This window comes from Leuciscus leuciscus (genome assembly GCF_965113295.1).
Source record: "Leuciscus leuciscus genome assembly, chromosome: 4".
NCBI lineage: Eukaryota > Metazoa > Chordata > Actinopteri > Cypriniformes > Leuciscidae > Leuciscus > Leuciscus leuciscus.
In genome coordinates this window covers 25,290,249-25,312,244 of record NC_138728.1, presented here as the reverse complement: position 1 = coordinate 25,312,244, position 21,996 = coordinate 25,290,249, and the positions used below count along the sequence as shown (strand labels likewise).

General features: G+C 38.0%; 1 protein-coding gene across 1 annotated transcript; it reads left to right on the top strand.

Moving 5' to 3' along the window:
- Window positions 1-10,433: 10,433 nt before the first annotated feature.
- LOC309497788 (uncharacterized protein) lies at window positions 10,434-12,163 on the top strand. The gene is made up of 2 exons (XM_082168091.1): window positions 10,434-10,441; window positions 11,000-12,163. Exon 2 carries the CDS (start codon window positions 11,156-11,158, stop codon window positions 12,077-12,079), a length of 924 nt encoding a protein of 307 aa, XP_082024217.1. The 5' UTR covers window positions 10,434-10,441; window positions 11,000-11,155; the 3' UTR covers window positions 12,080-12,163.
- Window positions 12,164-21,996: the final 9,833 nt, after the last annotated feature.

Here is a 21,996-nt window from a genome sequence, read left to right as displayed (position 1 = left end):
TCTTTTTATTTTATTTTTTTTTTTACATAAAATGCTTCCAGCACCTGGTATTCCCAGGCGGTCTCCCATCAAACAAGGCGCGACCATGCTTCCGAGATCAGACGAGATCGGGCGTTTTTTTTTTTTTTTTTGACTTTCTGAAGAAACTCTGCGCCCAAGACTGGGCTTCTTGAAGAAACTAAGACTATTTCAGGCTTTTTGAACAAATTCTTAGACTTTTTTTTTTTTTTTTTTTTTTTGGACTTTCTGAAGAAACTCTGCTCCCAAGACTGGGCTTTTTGAAGAAACTAAGACTATATCAGGCTTTTTGAACACATTCTTAGACTCTTTTTTTTTTTTTTTTACCAAAAATGCTTCCAGCACCTGGTATTCCCAGGCGGTCTCCCATCCAACCAGGCCCGACACTGCTTAGCTTCCGAGATCAGACGAGATCGGGCGTTTTTTTTTTTTTTTTTTGACTTTCTGAAGAAACTCTGCTCCCAAGACTGGGCTTCTTGAAGAAACTAAGACTATTTCAGGCTTTTTGAACAAATTCTTAGACTTTTTTTATTTTATTTTTTATTTTTTTAAATGTTTCCAGAACCTGGTATTCCCAGGCGGTCTCCCATCCAACCAGGCCTGACACTGCTTAGCTTCCGAGATCAGACGAGATCGGGCGTTTTTTTTTTTTTTTTTTTGAACGTCTGAAGAAACTCTGCTCCCAAGACTGGGCTTCTTGAAGAAACTAAGACTATTTCAGGCTTTTTGAACAAATTCTTAGACTTTTTTTTTTTTTTTTTTTTTTTTTTTACATGTTTCCAGAACCTGGTATTCCCAGGCGGTCTCCCATCCAACCAGGCCCGACACTGCTTAGCTTCCGAGATCAGACGAGATCGGGCGTTTTTTTTTTTTTTTTTTGACTTTCTGAAGAAACTCTGCTCCCAAGACTGGGCTTCTTGAAGAAACTAAGAGTATTTCAGGCTTTTTGAACAAATTCTTAGACTTTTTTTTTTTTTTTTTTTTTTTTTGACTTTCTGAAGAAACTAAGAGTATTTCAGGCTTTTTGAACACATTCTTAGACTCTTTTTTTTTTTTTTTTTTTTGCCTTTCTGAAGAAACTCTGCTCCCAAGACTGGGCTTCTTGAAGAAACTAAGACTATTTCAGGCTTTTTGAACAAATTCTTAGACTTTTTTTTTTTTTTTTTTTTTTTTTTTGACTTTCTGAAGAAACTAAGAGTATTTCAGGCTTTTTGAACACATTCTTAGACTCTTTTTTTTTTTTTTTTTTTTTTACATAAAATGCTTCCAGCACCTGGTATTCCCAGGCGGTCTCCCATCCAACAAGGCGCGACCATGCTTCCGAGATCAGACGAGATCGGGCGTTTTTTTTTTTTTTTTGACTTTCTGAAGAAACTCTGCGCCCAAGACTGGGCTTCTTGAAGAAACTAAGACTATTTCAGGCTTTTTGAACAAATTCTTAGACTTTCTTTTTTTTTTTTTTTTTTTTGGACTTTCTGAAGAAACTCTGCTCCCAAGACTGGGCTTTTTGAAGAAACTAAGACTATTTCAGGCTTTTTGAACACATTCTTAGAGTCTTTTTTTTTTTTTTTTACCAAAAATGCTTCCAGCACCTGGTATTCCCAGGCGGTCTCCCATCCAACCAGGCCCGACACTGCTTAGCTTCCGAGATCAGACGAGATCGGGCGTTTTTTTTTTTTTTTTTTTTTGACTTTCTGAAGAAACTCTGCTCCCAAGACTGGGCTTCTTGAAGAAACTAAGACTATTTCAGGCTTTTTGAACAAATTCTTAGACTTTTTTTTTTTTTTTTTGACTTTCTGAAGAAACTAAGAGTATTTCAGGCTTTTTGAACACATTCTTAGACTCTTTTTTTTTTTTTTTTTTTTGACTTTCTGAAGAAACTCTGCTCCCAAGACTGGGCTTCTTGAAGAAACTAAGACTATTTCAGGCTTTTTGAACAAATTCTTAGACTTTTTTTTAATTTTTTTAATTTTTTTTAAATGTTTCCAGAACCTGGTATTCCCAGGCGGTCTCCCATCCAACCAGGCCCGACACTGCTTAGCTTCCAAGATCAGACGAGATCGGCGTTCTTTTTTTTTTTTTTTGACTTTCTGAAGAAACTCTGCTCCCAAGACTGGGCTTCTTGAAGAAACTAAGACTATTTCAGGCTTTTTGAACAAATTCTTAGACTTTTTTTTTTTTTTTTTTTTTTTTGACTTTCTGAAGAAACTCTGCTCCCAAGACTGGGCTTTTTGAAGAAACTAAGACTATTTCAGGCTTTTTGAACACATTCTTAGACTCTTTTTTTTATTTTATTTTATTTTTTACCAAAAATGCTTCCAGCACCTGGTATTCCCAGGCGGTCTCCCATCCAACCAGGCCCGACACTGCTTAGCTTCCGAGATCAGACGAGATCGGGCGTTTTTTTTTTTTTTTTTTTGACTTTCTGAAGAAACTCTGCTCCCAAGACTGGGCTTCTTGAAGAAACTAAGACTATTTCAGGCTTTTTGAACAAATTCTTAGACTTTTTTTTTTTTTTTTTTTTTTTTTTGACTTTCTGAAGAAACTAAGAGTATTTCAGGCTTTTTGAACACATTCTTAGACTCTTTTTTTTTTTACATAAAATGCTTCCAGCACCTGGTATTCCCAGGCGGTCTCCCATCCAACAAGGCGCGACCATGCTTCCGAGATCAGACGAGATCGGGCGTTTTTTTTTTTTTTTTGACTTTCTGAAGAAACTCTGCGCCCAAGACTGGGCTTCTTGAAGAAACTAAGACTATTTCAGGCTTTTTGAACAAATTCTTAGACTTTTTTTTGGACTTTCTGAAGAAACTCTGCTCCCAAGACTGGGCTTTTTGAAGAAACTAAGACTATTTCAGGCTTTTTGAACACATTCTTAGACTCTTTTTTTTTTTTTTTTACCAAAAATGCTTCCAGCACCTGGTATTCCCAGGCGGTCTCCCATCCAACCAGGCCCGACACTGCTTAGCTTCCGAGATCAGACGAGATCGGGCGTTTTTTTTTTTTTTTTTTGACTTTCTGAAGAAACTCTGCTCCCAAGACTGGGCTTCTTGAAGAAACTAAGACTATTTCAGGCTTTTTGAACAAATTCTTAGACTTTTTTTTTTTTTTTTTTTTTTTTGACTTTCTGAAGAAACTAAGAGTATTTCAGGCTTTTTGAACACATTTGTAACGGAGAGCAGATCACCAGTTGCATGGTGATTAAATCAAATTAATTAATGCAGTCTAAATCTACAAAACCCCTGTCTCGCTCTGACTCAAGCTATTCTCACATTCCAAAGCACTCTCATTTACAACACCTCTGATGTTTTGAGATTGCTCTGCGCAAGACGTGCAGCCCAAACGGCGCCGAAAAATGGTGTAAATCATTGACTATCTCTCACTCTACATGATCTCTTACGTCTAAACCAACAGAGACCGTCTGTTTATGGCCGGGAGAGCCTCGCGCTGACCAATGAGAGCGATCCCGAAAGCACTCCCCCCTAGGGAGTCCCTCGGACACTGATTTACACATAGACACTAATTAACTCTTCACAACAATAAAACAGTGTTGTAGAGACCAGATGCCCGAAACATGTGGTCTGTGCCTAATACATCAATCCAAAGAGCCAAACGCACGCACACACATAAGCCTCACCCGCAGCGACGGGGACAAGAGTTCAGCGGACGGGTATGAACTTCCAAGACGCACTCACATACACACACACAGAAACACACGCAGATCCCACCACGTGGGACCAAAATCCTTGTATAAAACATTTTAAATGTATTCTCTTGATGTGTATGATCCCCTGTCCCAAATATTATGCCTATGTAGTTTGTTGGCCTGTATTCACTCTGTGGTGTCCACAATTACAAGAAATGATGTACCTCCTTGATTTTAGATATTAGAACTGTCATTCGCGGTATTGCCGTGTTCCACGAACCCCAACGGTGCTGAATCTTTAACACAAAATATCAGAGAATGCATTGTTTTATTAAATACCAGTGGTATTAAGTTATGGACGAATTCATCGTTCAAAACCCCGCGGAAAAGGAGGCGTATAGACCTCAAAACGTCAGGAGGTGGGCCCATACGTTGTTAAAGACGATTGGCCCACGTACGTGAGGGAGGCGTGAGTTTAGCCCTTTAAAATTGCGCGCCCCTTTCCTCTCATTGCAGTCCGCCAGAGAGAAAGAAGACACGCCTCCTTCCCTCAAGGAAGCTCCGCTCGCTTTTATTTTCCTTTTATTTCCAAGTCTTTTCTTAGAACTATCATTACTTCAGTATAGTCTTCTGAAACCAACCCACAAAACCAACTTAAGGCTAAAGATAATCTTTGCTGAGTCTTCGCTCGCTTCAAGTCGCCATAGCAACCAGAACGCTGTGACCACGTGATCCAGGTGTCTTTATCCAACACAGACGAACGCACCCAAGGAAGGCCGATCTTTCAAACAGAGTAACGTAGATCTTTTAAATTTGCAATCTGAAGGAAATGCTGTTTAAAGTTGTCTAAATATTACTGAGAAACGTTGGGGTTTTGTGGTGAATGACTAAACTGTTTCTATCTCTCTCTCTAAATTCTCTTTCACACACACAAACATACACGTTCACACACACACACACACATACTCTCACCCACGTGTGCCGAGATAAACACACTACCACGTGCTCACGGAGCGACACACCCACCTTACAAACGTTACCATCTCCACATTTCACACACACACACCTAAAATCATTCGTATCTCAACTATTAGTTTCCTCTCGCTGAGTTTCTCTCTCTCTCTCTCTCTCCCTCTCCCAATCTCTCTCTAAAACCTTTTTATTTTGTTGTATCTCTGTATTACGATCGTTATATTGCCTGTTTTGTTTATGCATTTTTACTCCTGCGTGATTTTAAATAATTGTGTAATCGCTAGCTTGTTTAAATAAACTTTGTTAAATCATTTGAATTAAGTTTGCCTGTTTTGTTTCAAATTCTGAGTCCCTGATGAGTGCAGATTTTACCTTATAAGCTCTACGATTGGTTATTCTTAAAAGAAACCTAAAATTGTCTAAAACACGGAGATAATTATCTTCTTTGTGGCCACAAGAAAGTGTTATCTATCAGTGTTAAAGACGCCCGATTTCTGTTCATAAAGTATACATTCTGTCCGCTGGACGGCCAGTCTGCATGGTAAATGAACAAACTCAACTTCTACCTCAAATTCCCCCAAATTGAGTAAATGCTACCCGTCTCTATCAGTGATTATTACAAGTAATTGTGTAATCGCTGATACAAGCCGAGATTTTGACCTATTCCCTAATTTGAATAAATTAATTTATGGAAGCAACAGATGCATATTCACATTGATGAATATTACCGCTAATTTGAGCTAATTAATTCCCCAACACAAAGTCATTGTTGTTACACATTCTTAGACTCTTTTTTTTTTTCTTTTTTTTTTGACTTTCTGAAGAAACTCTGCTCCCAAGACTGGGCTTCTTGAAGAAACTAAGACTATTTCAGGCTTTTTGAACAAATTCTTAGACTTTTTTTTTATTTTTTTTTATTTTTTTAAATGTTTCCAGAACCTGGTATTCCCAGGCGGTCTCCCATCCAACCAGGCCCGACACTGCTTAGCTTCCAAGATCAGACGAGATCGGCGTTCTTTTTTTTTTTTTTGACTTTCTGAAGAAACTCTGCTCCCAAGACTGGGCTTCTTGAAGAAACTAAGACTATTTCAGGCTTTTTGAACAAATTCTTAGACTCTTTTTATTTTTTTTTTTATTTTTTTTTTTGACTTTCTGAAGAAACTAAGAGTATTTCAGGCTTTTTGAACACATTCTTAGACTCTTTTTTTATTTTTATTTTTTTTACATAAAATGCTTCCAGCACCTGGTATTCCCAGGCGGTCTCCCATCCAACAAGGCCCGACCATGCTTCCGAGATCAGACGAGATCGGGCGTTTTTTTTTTTTTTTTTTGCCTTTCTGAAGAAACTCTGCTCCCAAGACTGGGCTTCTTGAAGAAACTAAGACTATTTCAGGCTTTTTGAAAAAATTCTTAGACTTTTTTTTTTTTTTTTTTTTTTTTTGACTTTCTGAAGAAACTCTGCTCCCAAGACTGGGCTTTTTGAAGAAACTAAGACTATTTCAGGCTTTTTGAACACATTCTTAGACTCTTTTTTTTATTTTTTTTATTTTTTTTTACCAAAAATGCTTCCAGCACCTGGTATTCCCAGGCGGTCTCCCATCCAACCAGTTCCGACACTGCTTAGCTTCCGAGATCAGACGAGATCGGGCGTTTTTTTTTTTTTTTTTTGACTTTCTGAAGAAACTCTGCTCCCAAGACTGGGCTTTTTGAAGAAACTAAGACTATTTCAGGCTTTTTGAACACATTCTTAGACTTTTTTTTTTCTTTTTCTTTTTTTTTTTGACTTTCTGAAGAAACTCTGCTCCCAAGACTGGGCTTTTTGAAGAAACTAAGACTATTTCAGGCTTTTTGAACACATTCTTAGACTCTTTTTCTTTTTTTTTTCTTTTTTTTTTTACCAAAAATGCTTCCAGCACCTGGTATTCCCAGGCGGTCTCCCATCCAACCAGGCCCGACACTGCTTAGCTTCCGAGATCAGACGAGATCGGGCGTTTTTTTTGTTTTTTTTTGACTTTCTGAAGAAACTCTGCTCCCAAGACTGGGCTTCTTGAAGAAACTAAGACTATTTCAGGCTTTTTGAACAAATTCTTAGACTTTTTTTTTTTTTTTTTTTTTTTTTGACTTTCTGAAGAAACTCTGCTCCCAAGACTGGGCTTCTTGAAGAAACTAAGACTATTTCAGGCTTTTTGAACAAATTCTTAGACTTTTTTTTAATTTTTATTTTATTTTTTTAAATGTTTCCAGAACCTGGTATTCCCAGGCGGTCTCCCATCCAACCAGGCCCGACACTGCTTAGCTTCCAAGATCAGACGAGATCGGCGTTCTTTTTTTTTTTTTTGACTTTCTGAAGAAACTCTGCTCCCAAGACTGGGCTTCTTGAAGAAACTAAGACTATTTCAGGCTTTTTGAACAAATTCTTAGACTTTTTTTTATTTTTTTATTTTTTTAAAAATGTTTCCAGAACCTGGTATTCCCAGGCGGTCTCCCATCCAACCAGGCCCGACACTGCTTAGCTTCCAAGATCAGACGAGATCGGGCGTTCTTTTTTTTTTTTTTTACTTTCTGAAGAAACTCTGCTCCCAAGACTGGGCTTCTTGAAGAAACTAAGACTATTTCAGGCTTTTTGAACAAATTCTTAGACTTTTTTTTTTCTTTTTCTTTTTTTTTTTGACTTTCTGAAGAAACTCTGCTCCCAAGACTGGGCTTTTTGAAGAAACTAAGACTATTTCAGGCTTTTTGAACACATTCTTAGACTCTTTTTCTTTTTTTTTTCTTTTTTTTTTTACCAAAAATGCTTCCAGCACCTGGTATTCCCAGGCGGTCTCCCATCCAACCAGGCCCGACACTGCTTAGCTTCCGAGATCAGACGAGATCGGGCGTTTTTTTTGTTTTTTTTTGACTTTCTGAAGAAACTCTGCTCCCAAGACTGGGCTTCTTGAAGAAACTAAGACTATTTCAGGCTTTTTGAACAAATTCTTAGACTTTTTTTTTTTTTTTTTTTTTTTTTGACTTTCTGAAGAAACTCTGCTCCCAAGACTGGGCTTCTTGAAGAAACTAAGACTATTTCAGGCTTTTTGAACAAATTCTTAGACTTTTTTTTAATTTTTATTTTATTTTTTTAAATGTTTCCAGAACCTGGTATTCCCAGGCGGTCTCCCATCCAACCAGGCCCGACACTGCTTAGCTTCCAAGATCAGACGAGATCGGCGTTCTTTTTTTTTTTTTTGACTTTCTGAAGAAACTCTGCTCCCAAGACTGGGCTTCTTGAAGAAACTAAGACTATTTCAGGCTTTTTGAACAAATTCTTAGACTTTTTTTTATTTTTTTATTTTTTTAAAAATGTTTCCAGAACCTGGTATTCCCAGGCGGTCTCCCATCCAACCAGGCCCGACACTGCTTAGCTTCCAAGATCAGACGAGATCGGGCGTTCTTTTTTTTTTTTTTTACTTTCTGAAGAAACTCTGCTCCCAAGACTGGGCTTCTTGAAGAAACTAAGACTATTTCAGGCTTTTTGAACAAATTCTTAGACTTTTTTTTTTTTTTTTTTTTTTTTTGACTTTCTGAAGAAACTAAGAGTATTTCAGGCTTTTTGAACACATTCTTAGACTCTTTTTTTTATTTGTATTTTTTTTACATAAAATGCTTCCAGCACCTGGTATTCCCAGGCGGTCTCCCATCCAACAAGGCCCGACCATGCTTCCGAGATCAGACGAGATCGGGCGTTTTTTTTTTTTTTTTTTGACTTTCTGAAGAAACTCTGCTCCCAAGACTGGGCTTCTTGAAGAAACTAAGGCTATGTTCACACTTAGCGTCTTTTTTCAAACTGCCAGCGTCTGTTCTACATTATAACCCTATGGAGAAAACCGTTTTTTCAAAAAAGTCCTGAGCGCTTTTTTAGACGCCACCGCCGGCGTTTTTTTCTGCAGCTCAGAGCGTCTTTTTAAGTTGAAAAAAGTTCAACTTTTCTGAAAAAGTTGACGCCCTACGTCAAGCGCCTTTTTGACAGCTGACCAATGACAAGCGAGTAGCGAGACCTGTCGTTTCCATAACAACAAGAACAACTGTCTGTCGTGCACCCACAAACGTCTTTGTGAACCGACATTCTCCTCCCCGGTAACTTCAAAAGCCAACGCAAGAGCCAACTTTCTCTTTCTCGACATTTTTTTGCATCACACAGCACTAGGCTACTGTTGCAGCTGTTGTTATAGCAACAAAAGACGCGCTCGGCTGCTATTTGTAACCGAACGCTGGCAGCATTTTTTTTTGCTAAAAAAACGCCGTTGTCAACTTTTTCTTGTCAAAAAAGACGCTAAGTGTGAACATAGCCTAAGACTATTTCAGGCTTTTTGAACAAATTCTTAGACTCAAAACTCTGCTCCCAAGACTGGGCTTTTTGAAGAAACTAAGACTATTTCAGGCTTTTTGAACACATTCTTAGACTCTTTTTTTTTTTTTTTTTTTTTTTTTTTTACCAAAAATGCTTCCAGCACCTGGTATTCCCAGGCGGTCTCCCATCCAACCAGGCCCGACACTGCTTAGCTTCCGAGATCAGACGAGATCGGGCGTTTTTTTTTTTTTTTTTTGAACGTCTGAAGAAACTCTGCTCCCAAGACTGGGCTTCTTGAAGAAACTAAGACTATTTCAGGCTTTTTGAACAAATTCTTAGACTTTTTTTTTTGAACACATTCTTAGACTTTTTTTTTTTTTTTTTTATGTTTCCAGAACCTGGTATTCCCAGGCGGTCTCCCATCCAACCAGGCCCGACACTGCTTAGCTTCCAAGATCAGACAAGATCGGGCGTTCTTTTTTTTTTTTTTTGACTTTCTGAATAAACTCTGCTCCCAAGACTGGGCTTCTTGAAGAAACTAAGACTATTTCAGGCTTTTTGAACAAATTCTTAGACTCAAAACTCTGCTCCCAAGACTGGGCTTTTTGAAGAAACTAAGACTATTTCAGGCTTTTTGAACACATTCTTAGACTTTTTTTTTTTTTTTTTTTTTTTTTTTTGACTTTCTGAAGAAACTCTGCTCCCAAGACTGGGCTTTTTGAAGAAACTAAGACTATTTCAGGCTTTTTGAACACATTCTTAGACTCTTTTTTTTTTTCTTTTTTTCTTTTTTTTTTACCAAAAATGCTTCCAGCACCTGGTATTCCCAGGCGGTCTTCCATCCAACCAGGCCCGACACTGCTTAGCTTCCGAGATCAGACGAGATCGGGCGTTTTTTTTTTGTTTTTTTACTTTCTGAAGAAACTCTGCTCCCAAGACTGGCCTTCTTGAAGAAACTAAGACTATTTCAGGCTTTTTGAACAAATTCTTAGACTTTTTTTTTTTTTTTTTTTTTTTGACTTTCTGAAGAAACTAATGGCGCGTTTCCACCGAGTGGTACGGTACGGTACGGTACGGGTCGGTACGGGTCGGGTCTGTTAACCATGATTTGGCTAGCGTTTCCACCGCCAACAGTACCCTTACTTGATAGGCGTGGTGTATTCCAGAAAGTAGTGATAACGTCACTTGATAGGCGTGGTGTATGACGGAAAGTAGCTTGACGTCATTCGATCGCGCGGGAAGAGGAAAGTTCACCGCAAACAACAATGGAGGACATACAGCAGATCCTATTCTTGCTTCTCGGTGTGTGGCTGTTTATCTCAAGGAAGAGACAATATTTGTTTGAGCAAAGGCTACATGCTGCAAGGAAAAACACAGCGGAAAAATACAGGGGAATTCGGGAAATTTTAAGGAGCTGGGACGAGACAGACAACCGCGCGAGTAAAGACAAGGCAAGACAAACAAGACGGCGCAGGCGGGTAAGCTTGAGCTAAGCTAACTTTTTTATGTCATGTATTAATGTATTTCGTCTTATGTGCTAACTAAGCAATATTGTTATAGATTAAATAACCCTACACTGAATAAATAAGTACAATAAGCCCTGCCTGTGAAACCAGATTTTAACTGTGCCAACTGTAAACTACAGTCTATTCATTAAGCACTATGAAGGTTACTTTTTAAGATCATTAAACTTTTACATGAATCTGTTGATGCCTATATTATTACAAGTGCAATACTAGTTGTGGTTAATGATAGATTAGAAGTATAATTTTGAGAAAATAGTTATATCTGTAAGCTATTTTTTCTTTGTGCTTTAATGACACCAAAGTTCCCTCTCTGGTGCAGTATATTAGATATTTTAACAAATTTATATATTCTATCGTGTCCAAGGGTAACTCTTACAATGTTTATAATACTTTATATAATACTTTATGTATTTTTTCATCCGGCGTATGATAGTTGCACTTTTAATTAAATGACCCACCATCACTGCGACATTGTATTAATCTTAACTTTTTTGTTTGTTTGTTTTCTAGATACTCAATCTGGTGCAAAATCAGCGCCGCAGACCAACCGTTTGGACTTTCAGCCGCTCAAATGACTGGTGGGATGTGATCGTTCCAGGATTCACACACACACAGTGGTTGAACAACTTCAGGTTGTCTGAAGAAACATTTATATTCCTTTGTGCCATGGTGCATCCAGCAATGGAAAAGCAGGACACAAACTACAGAGAGTGTGTTCCCCTTAAGAAAAGAGTTGCCATTGCACTATGGAAGCTTGCAACCAACAGCGACTACAGAAGTATTGGCCATCTTTTTGGAGTCAGCAGAACAACAGTGTGTCGGTGCGTCCAGGAATTCTGCAAGGCCGCTAGCATGTTGTTAGTTCCAGAACAGATATGTTTCCCTGACCAGCAGAAGTTCAAAGAGATGGCAGCCTACTTTGAGAACCGGTGGGGGCTTCCACAGTGTGTTGGTGCCATTGATGGGTCACACATACCCATAATAGCCCCAAAGGAGTACCACTGCGATTACTTTAATAGAAAAGGCTGGCATTCCATCATCCTGCAAGGAGTAGTTGACGGAAAAGGACTATTTTGGAGTGCATATGCAGGAATGGCTGGAAGTTTGCATGATGCTCGGGTTCTGAGACTATCTACATTGTGGGAGTTGGTCGAGCGTGGAAGCCTCTACCCAGCTTGCACCAGGAACATCAGTGGGGTGAATGCTGGCTTTTATGTGCTAGGAGACTCTGCCTACCCTTTGCAGAATTGGCTCCTAAAACCATTCCCTGACAATGGCCGGCTGACAGCAGAACAACTGACCTACAACAAAAAAGTGTGCAGGGCTCGGGTGGTGGTAGAAAATGCTTTTGGGAGACTCAAAGGAAGGTGGCGGTGCCTTATGAAGAGGAATGACAGCGACATCGAACTGGTGAAGTCCATGGTGTTGACTTGTTGTGCTCTGCACAATCTTTGTGAAAGGCATGGAGAGGATTACCAGCACGAATGGGATACACCTGTTGCTGCAGAGCCTGTGGTGCCACTGGCACAGGGTGCAGAGGAGGAGGGCAGGGATGTACGCGAGGGTCTGATGCGTTATTTGAACAGTTAAATCTGTTGTACAGATAGCAAAGGCACACCTGTGTAAACGCTAAGTTTTGATTTTATGGACATGAATAAATCCTTTTTACTTTTACCCTGCCTCTTCATATTTTGTGAAATATTTTTGCCGCTGCCTCTTATGTAGATGGTGTTTAAACATGAGGTATAATTCATTTTGGGTAGCTATATCAAATGGCCAAACTGGTAACGCTTAAGATAATACTGCGCAAGTACACATAATTTACAGCATACCTTTTGGTAATTATAGAGTGTGTACATGTAATTATAGGGGAACAATTTATAATATTTGGTGAATAAAGGAGTAATAAGTACAACCATGAAAAATACAAATAAAATGCAGTATTTCATAACTAAGCTACCCAACTAAGGGCTAATTATTTTAATATTACATGGTATGTAGCTTATGACCTATTATGCTAAAAAACATGGAAAATTACAAATAATTTATGCAGTAATTCATGATTACAGCCCGGAAAGTACTGCGTAAGTACACCGAATTTACAGCGTACCTTTCTGTAATTATTGTACATACTTTATAAGTACACGTGTAATTATAAGGGAACAATTTATAATATTTATAATATTAATTTATAATATTTGGGGTAAAGGACTTATTACTCTGCAATACCTATGACTGTAAAAATAAATAAATTCAGATTTTGTTTGCAATAAATGTAAAGTAACACATTGCTAACTATTTTGTATTTAAGGCAAGCATAATCTCCCAAATGGCCATTATGGCCAAGGTAGCAAACAATAGATGTCATTGACACCAGATGACAGGAACATTAATAAAACGACCTCAATTTATAGAATGGGTAAGGGAGGAATTGTGTGAGATGGCCATTGAACACAGGACACATGAGGTAATGAAAAAGTACTTTAATTTAAAAAGTCAAACAAATGCTATTGACAAAAAAATGAGCTGTGCGACTGAAAAAAGGTTTTGTAAACAAGTGCAAACAAAAATTAAAAGTGCAAACAAAGTAAACGAGTGCAAACAAAAAACTAAATAAGTCCAAAAAAATTAAACAAGTCCAAAAAAGTAAACAAGTCTAAAGTGCTGTGTGCAAAAGAGCACAAGTGGCTGGATCATGGCACAGGGTTGGGGCGACTACTCAACGCCTGCACCAGCTGACTGAGCGTGCCGAGGAAGGCCTGATTGAAGCTTGCAGACTGCTCCATGTGTTGGCGAGTTAGTTCAGCCTCATGCCGCCTTGCCTCACGTGCATCCTCCAGCATAAGTTCGAAGCGCCGGTCACGGCGTTCCTCCATCCTCTCCAACCACTCCTGCTGCTTCTCATCAGCTGCCTGCATCTCAACCAGGGCCGCATGAACATCCTGTTGCCCCCTTTTCCTCTTGCCTGGAATGCAAAAGAGACAGGAATGTTGGTTTGTTTAGCGAAGCATTTTGATCCTTGTGATTTGAGCCAACCAATATTATGGGGAGATATCTACAGTACTACAATACAATGTCTAAATTGGACATGTATATATTAACATATGACGATAATGAACTCATGATACAATATTGCGATACTCCACGACATATGATAAAAGGTAAAAAAAAAAAATTATTGTCGATTAAAATGAAAACTTGGATATTACATTGTGGGTTTAAATGGATAGGCTTGGACTTGGTGCTTGTAACCCAAGGACAATGGTGACACCAGAATAAAAATATTCATGATTCTGAAGCTGAAAATACTGAATTATTTTAGACGAATATTCTTAACGTTCTGGTAATAAGACATTTGCCATTATGAGGACCCACAAATATTCCCCCATTGCATTAGTATACATCATAAGCAACATTATATAGTAATTTAATGTAGTACTGACACTCTGAAAACATGAATGTTTTCTCACACAGTAATTTTTATTTTGGGAGAACTATCCATGATACATATTGTCAACATCCACAATACGTATTGTTGCGCTGTTGTATTGCGAAATATATTATGGCACGATATATTGTTACACCTCTAGTATATATTATTACAGTATTATACATTTCTTTTCACTCTGGTGTTCATGTCTTACCGATTGTAATACGCAGAGGTTCACTCGAAGTTGATGGAGCAGATTCTGGTGGTGGTGTCGGGGTTGATGTCCTGGCAGGCGAACTTGAGCTTTCAAGGGTGGAAATCTCATCAAGTGCCTCCATTTCCTCCTGACAGCTAGGATGCTCAACTGAAAATTTACAAAAGTCACGTTAATAACACAAACGGCAACAATGCGGTTGAGATAAATACAGAACATACAACGTAGTAGGACTGAGTGGGTAGCCAAACAAAGCATTTTTACTTTGTATAATGTACATAAGTATTTTTTTTCAAGTATCTATAATTTTATAAGAGTAACTTTTATTGCACTACATTCCAAAGCATAATATTGTACTTTTTACCCCACAACATTACTGTACTGTTTAAGCCTATTGAATGTGGACATTTTCACCTTGCTCTGATATTTCATAATAATTTTCAGACGGAGTTCTTACTCTTTCCTTAAGCTATATCATTAGACCCATCTCTCTTTAATATATATTTAGTAGAATATGTTTAGTAATAAAACAGTTGTATTTTATTAGGGTATCTGTAGGCTAGAAGTAACGTTACTGGACATGTACTCCGTCCACCACAGGCTAATAAACTAACGTTAGCGTTTTGCTAGCTTGCAAATGATCGGTTGATACCACACTGGCTGGCTGACAGACAAACAACAGACTTGCACAAAAGTTGTGCATTGAACGTAAGCTTTCCCGTGATCGATGTATACTAACGTTATATTTCACAATTACAAACTTACCGGGAGGCTCCATCATCGACTCCAGCAACGAGGTAGCCGTATCGATGCCTCCTTCTCGTCCCAAACTCGCCGGTCTGTGCCCGTAGATGGCGTCCATCATTTCTAGCCACTTCCAATTTTTTCTGTGAACACCACTCCGGCTGTTGTGGTCTTTCACCTTACGATAGTCACTCCGCAGTTTCTTGCATTTAATGCGGCACTGCTCGGACGTCCGCTGGTAACCCTCGACAGCCATCCTCTCAGAAACATGCTGAAAAACCTTTTCGTTTCTCACCATGCCATCGAGTTCCCTTTGCACCCTTTCTTCACCGATGATACCCAAGAAGGTCTGCACCTCCTGGGTCGACCACGGTAAAGTTATGCTGCGCGGCGACATTGTTGCGACGGTGTTGTAATTTAAAAATGGCGCCTCGTGTGTTGTGTCTTTCCCCTTGCGGCACGCGCAAATGACGATTCTCTGTCAACCAATCAACGTTCTGCAGTGAGTCTAGCTCCACCCTTTAGTACCGTTCCACTGTGCTAGGTACCCAAACGGAAGGGTACCCAAAAAGTGGTACGGTACGGTTCGGCTTTTTGGTACCATTCTCAACTTTTGGCAGTGGAAACGCAAATAAAAGGGTACCGACCCGACCCGTACCGTACCGTACCACTCGGTGGAAACGCGCCATAAGAGTATTTAAGGCTTTTTGAACACATTCTTAGACTCTTTTTTTTTTTTTTTTTTTTTTTTTTTTACATAAAATGCTTCCAGCACCTGGTATTCCCAGGCGGTCTCCCATCCAACAAGGCCCGACCATGCTTCCGAGATCAGACGAGATCGGGCGTTTTTTTTTTTTTTTTTGACTTTCTGAAGAAACTCTGCGCCCAAGACTGGGCTTCTTGAAGAAACTAAGACTATTTCAGGCTTTTTGAACACATTCTTAGACTTTTTTTTTTTTTTTTTTTTTTTTTTTTTACCAAAAATGCTTCCAGCACCTGGTATTCCCAGGCGGTCTCCCATCCAACCAGTTCCGACACTGCTTAGCTTCCGAGATCAGACGAGATCGGGCGGGTTTTTTTTTTTTTTTGACTTTCTGAAGAAACTCTGCTCCCAAGACTGGGCTTTTTGAAGAAACTAAGACTATTTCAGGCTTTTTGAACACATTCTTAGACTTTTTTTTTTCTTTTTCTTTTTTTTTTTTTGACTTTCTGAAGAAACTAAGAGTATTTCAGGCTTTTTGAACACATTCTTAGACTCTTTTTTTTTTCCTTTTTTTTTTGACTTTCTGAAGAAACTCTGCTCCCAAGACTGGGCTTCTTGAAGAAACTAAGACTATTTCAGACTTTTTGAACACATTCTTAGACTCTTTTTTTTTCTTTTTTTTTTTTTTTACATAAAATGCTTCCAGCACCTGGTATTCCCAGGCGGTCTCCCATCCAACAAGGCCCGACCATGCTTCCGAGATCAGACGAGATCGGGCGTTTTTTTTTTTTTTTTTTGACTTTCTGAAGAAACTCTGCTCCCAAGACTGGGCTTCTTGAAGAAACTAAGACTATTTCAGGCTTTTTGAAAAAATTCTTAGACTTTTTTTTATTTTTTTATTTTTTTTGACTTTCTGAAGAAACTCTGCTCCCAAGACTGGGCTTTTTGAAGAAACTAAGACTATTTCAGGCTTTTTGAACACATTCTTAGACTCTTTTTTTTATTTTTTTTATTTTTTTTTACCAAAAATGCTTCCAGCACCTGGTATTCCTAGGCGGTCTCCCATCCAACCAGGCCCGACACTGCTTAGCTTCCGAGATCAGACGAGATCGGGCGTTTTTTTTTTTTTTTTTTGAACGTCTGAAGAAACTCTGCTCCCAAGACTGGGCTTCTTGAAGAAACTAAGACTATTTCAGGCTTTTTGAACAAATTCTTAGACTTTTTTTATTTTTTTATTTTTTTATTTTTTTAAATGTTTCCAGAACCTGGTATTCCCAGGCGGTCTCCCATCCAACCAGGCCCGACACTGCTTAGCTTCCAAGATCAGACGAGATCGGGCGTTCTTTTTTTTTTTTTTGACTTTCTGAATAAACTCTGCTCCCAAGACTGGGCTTCTTGAAGAAACTAAGACTATTTCAGGCTTTTTGAACACATTCTTAGACTCTTTTTTTTTCTTTTTTTTTTTTTTACATAAAATGCTTCCAGCACCTGGTATTCCCAGGCGGTCTCCCATCCAACAAGGCCCGACCATGCTTCCGAGATCAGACGAGATCGGGCGTTCTTTTTTTTTTTTTGACTTTCTGAAGAAACTCTGCTCCCAAGACTGGGCTTCTTGAAGAAACTAAGACTATTTCAGGCTTTTTGAACAAATTCTTAGACTTTTTTTTTTTTTTTTTTTTTTTTTTGACTTTCTGAAGAAACTAAGAGTATTTCAGGCTTTTTGAACACATTCTTAGACTCTTTTTTTTATTTTTATTTTTTTTACATAAAATGCTTCCAGCACCTGGTATTCCCAGGCGGTCTCCCATCCAACAAGGCCCGACCATGCTTCCGAGATCAGACGAGATCGGGCGTTTTTTTTTTTTTTTTGACTTTCTGAAGAAACTCTGCTCCCAAGACTGGGCTTTTTGAAGAAACTAAGACTATTTCAGGCTTTTGGAACACATTCTTAGACTCTTTTTTTTTTTTTTTTTTTTTTTTTTTTTACCATAAATGCTTCCAGCACCTGGTATTCCCAGGCGGTCTCCCATCCAACCAGGCCCGACAGTGCTTAGCTTCCGAGATCAGACGAGATCGGGCGTTTTTTTTTTTTTTTTTTTTGACTTTCTGAAGAAACTCTGCTCCCAAGACTGGGCTTCTTGAAGAAACTAAGACTATTTCAGGCTTTTTGAACAAATTCTTAGACTTTTTTTTATTTTTTTTAAAATGTTTCCAGAACCTGGTATTCCCAGGCGGTCTCCCATCCAACCAGGCCCGACACTGTTTAGCTTCCAAGATCAGACGAGATCGGGCGTTCTTTTTTTTTTTTTTTACTTTCTGAAGAAACTCTGCTCCCAAGACTGGGCTTCTTGAAGAAACTAAGACTATTTCAGGCTTTTTGAACAAATTCTTAGACTTTTTTTTTTTTTTTTTTTTTTTTTTGACTTTCTGAAGAAACTAAGAGTATTTCAGGCTTTTTGAACACATTCTTAGACTCTTTTTTTTATTTATATTTTTTTTACATAAAATGCTTCCAGCACCTGGTATTCCCAGGCGGTCTCCCATCCAACAAGGCCCGACCATGCTTCCGAGATCAGACGAGATCGGGCGTTTTTTTTTTTTTTTTTGACTTTCTGAAGAAACTCTGCTCCCAAGACTGGGCTTCTTGAAGAAACTAAGACTATTTCAGGCTTTTTGAACAAATTCTTAGACTTTTTTTTTTTTTTTTTTTTTTTTTTTGACTTTCTGAAGAAACTCTGCTCCCAAGACTGGGCTTTTTGAAGAAACTAAGACTATTTCAGGCTTTTTGAACATTCTTAGACTCTTTTTTTTTTTTTTTTTTTTTTTTTTTTAAATGTTTCCAGAACCTGGTATTCCCAGGCGGTCTCCCATCCAACCAGGCCCGACACTGCTTAGCTTCCAAGATCAGACGAGATCGGGCGTTCTTTTTTTTTTTTTTGACTTTCTGAATAAACTCTGCTCCCAAGACTGGGCTTCTTGAAGAAACTAAGACTATTTCAGGCTTTTTGAACAAATTCTTAGACTTTTTTTTTTTTTTTTTTTTTTTTTGACTTTCTGAAGAAACTAAGAGTATTTCAGGCTTTTTGAACACATTCTTAGACTCTTTTTTTTTTTTTTTTTTTTTTACATAAAATGCTTCCAGCACCTGGTATTCCCAGGCGGTCTCCCATCCAACAAGGCCCGACCATGCTTCCGAGATCAGACGAGATCGGGCTTTTTTTTTTTTTTTGACTTTCTGAAGAAACTCTGCGCCCAAGACTGGGCTTCTTGAAGAAACTAAGACTATTTCAGGCTTTTTGAACAAATTCTTAGACTTTTTTTTTTTTTTTTTTTGACTGTCTGAAGAAACTAAGAGTATTTCAGAAGAAACTTTCTGAAGAAACTAAGAGTATTTTCATGCTTCCGAGATCAGACGAGATCGGGCGTTTTTTTTTTTTTTTTTGACTTTCTGAAGAAACTCTGCTCCCAAGACTGGGCTTCTTGAAGAAACTAAGACTATTTCAGGCTTTTTGAACAAATTCTTAGACTTTTTTTTTTTTTTTAAAAAAAAAAAAAAAAAAAAAAAATGCTTCCAGCACCTGGTATTCCCAGGCGGTCTTCCATCCAACCAGGCCCGACACTGCTTAGCTTCCGAGATCAGACGAGATCGGGCGGTTTTTTTTTTTTTTTTGACTTTCTGAAGAAACTCTGCTCCCAAGACTGGGCTTCTTGAAGAAACTAAGACTATTTCAGGCTTTTTGAACAAATTCTTAGACTTTTTTTTTTTTTTTTTTTTTTTTTGACTTTCTGAAGAAACTAAGAGTATTTCAGGCTTTTTGAACAAATTCTTAGACTCAAAACTCTGCTCCCAAGACTGGGCTTTTTGAAGAAACTAAGACTATTTCAGGCTTTTTGAACACATTCTTAGACTTTTTTTTTCTTTTTTTTTTTTGACTTTCTGAAGAAACTCTGCTCCCAAGACTGGGCTTTTTGAAGAAACTAAGACTATTTCAGGCTTTTTGAACACATTCTTAGACTCTTTTTTTTTTTATTTTTTTTTTTTTTTACCAAAAATGCTTCCAGCACCTGGTATTCCCAGGCGGTCTCCCATCCAACCAGGCCCGACACTGCTTAGCTTCCGAGATCAGACGAGATGGGGCGTTTTTTTTTTTTTTTTTTTGACTTTCTGAAGAAACTCTGCTCCCAAGACTGGGCTTCTTGAAGAAACTAAGACTATTTCAGGCTTTTTGAACAAATTCTTAGACTTTTTTTTTTTTTTTTTTTTTTTTTTGGACTTTCTGAAGAAACTAAGAGTATTTCAGGCTTTTTGAACACATTCTTAGACTCTTTTTTTTTTTTTTTTTTTTTGACTTTCTGAAGAAACTCTGCTCCCAAGACTGGGCTTCTTGAAGAAACTAAGACTATTTCAGGCTTTTTGAACAAATTCTTAGACTTTTTTTAAATTTTTTTTTAATTTTTTTTAATGTTTCCAGAACCTGGTATTCCCAGGCGGTCTCCCATCCAACCAGGCCCGACACTGCTTAGCTTCCAAGATCAGACGAGATCGGCGTTCTTTTTTTTTTTTTTGACTTTCTGAAGAAACTCTGCTCCCAAGACTGGGCTTCTTGAAGAAACTAAGACTATTTCAGGCTTTTTGAACAAATTCTTAGACTTTTTTTTTTTTTTTTTTTTTTTTTGACTTTCTGAAGAAACTAAGAGTATTTCAGGCTTTTTGAACACATTCTTAGACTCTTTTTTTTATTTTCTTTTTTTTTACCAAAAATGCTTCCAGCACCTGGTATTCCCAGGCGGTCTCCCATCCAACCAGGCCCGACACTGCTTAGCTTCCGAGATCAGACGAGATCGGGCGTTTTTTTTTTTTTTTTTGACTTTCTGAAGAAACTCTGCTCCCAAGACTGGGCTTCTTGAAGAAACTAAGACTATTTCAGGCTTTTTGAACAAATTCTTAGACTTTTTTTTATTTTTTTATTTTTTTAAAAATGTTTCCAGAACCTGGTATTCCCAGGCGGTCTCCCATCCAACCAGGCCCGACACTGCTTAGCTTCCAAGATCAGACGAGATCGGGCGTTCTTTTTTTTTTTTTTTACTTTCTGAAGAAACTCTGCTCCCAAGACTGGGCTTCTTGAAGAAACTAAGACTATTTCAGGCTTTTTGAACACATTCTTAGACTTTTTTTTTTCTTTTTCTTTTTTTTTTTTTGACTTTCTGAAGAAACTCTGCTCCCAAGACTGGGCTTCTTGAAGAAACTAAGACTATTTCAGGCTTTTTGAACAAATTCTTAGACTTTTTTATTTTTTATTTTTTTAAATTTTTTTTTATGTTTCCAGAACCTGGTATTCCCAGGCGGTCTCCCATCCAACCAGGCCCGACACTGCTTAGCTTCCAAGATCAGACGAGATCGGCGTTCTTTTTTTTTTTTTTGGACTTTCTGAAGAAACTCTGCTCCCAAGACTGGGCTTCTTGAAGAAACTAAGACTATTTCAGGCTTTTTGAACAAATTCTTAGACTTTTTTTTTTTTTTTTTGACTTTCTGAAGAAACTAAGAGTATTTCAGGCTTTTTGAACACATTCTTAGACTCTTTTTTTTTTCTTTTCTTTTTTTTTACCAAAAATGCTTCCAGCACCTGGTATTCCCAGGCGGTCTCCCATCCAACCAGGCCCGACACTGCTTAGCTTCCGAGATCAGACGAGATCGGGCGTTTTTTTTTTTTTTTTTGACTTTCTGAAGAAACTCTGCTCCCAAGACTGGGCTTCTTGAAGAAACTAAGACTATTTCAGGCTTTTTGAACAAATTCTTAGACTTTTTTTTATTTTTTTATTTTTTTAAAAATGTTTCCAGAACCTGGTATTCCCAGGCGGTCTCCCATCCAACCAGGCCCGACACTGCTTAGCTTCCAAGATCAGACGAGATCGGGCGTTCTTTTTTTTTTTTTTTACTTTCTGAAGAAACTCTGCTCCCAAGACTGGGCTTCTTGAAGAAACTAAGACTATTTCAGGCTTTTTGAACAAATTCTTAGACTTTTTTTTTTTTTTTTTTTTTTTTTGACTTTCTGAAGAAACTAAGAGTATTTCAGGCTTTTTGAACACATTCTTAGACTCTTTTTTTTATTTTTATTTTTTTTACATAAAATGCTTCCAGCACCTGGTATTCCCAGGCGGTCTCCCATCCAACAAGGCCCGACCATGCTTCCGAGATCAGACGAGATCGGGCGTTTTTTTTTTTTTTTTGACTTTCTGAAGAAACTCTGCTCCCAAGACTGGGCTTCTTGAAGAAACTAAGACTATTTCAGGCTTTTTGAACAAATTCTTAGACTCAAAACTCTGCTCCCAAGACTGGGCTTTTTGAAGAAACTAAGACTATTTCAGGCTTTTTGAACACATTCTTAGACTCTTTTTTTTTTTTTTTTTTTTTTTTT

What these genes read in the sequence shown, in the direction of transcription:
- LOC309497788 (XM_082168091.1), top strand. Translation starts at nt 11,156, where the DNA reads ATGGTGCATCCAGCAATGGAAAAGCAGGACACAAACTACAGAGAGTGT.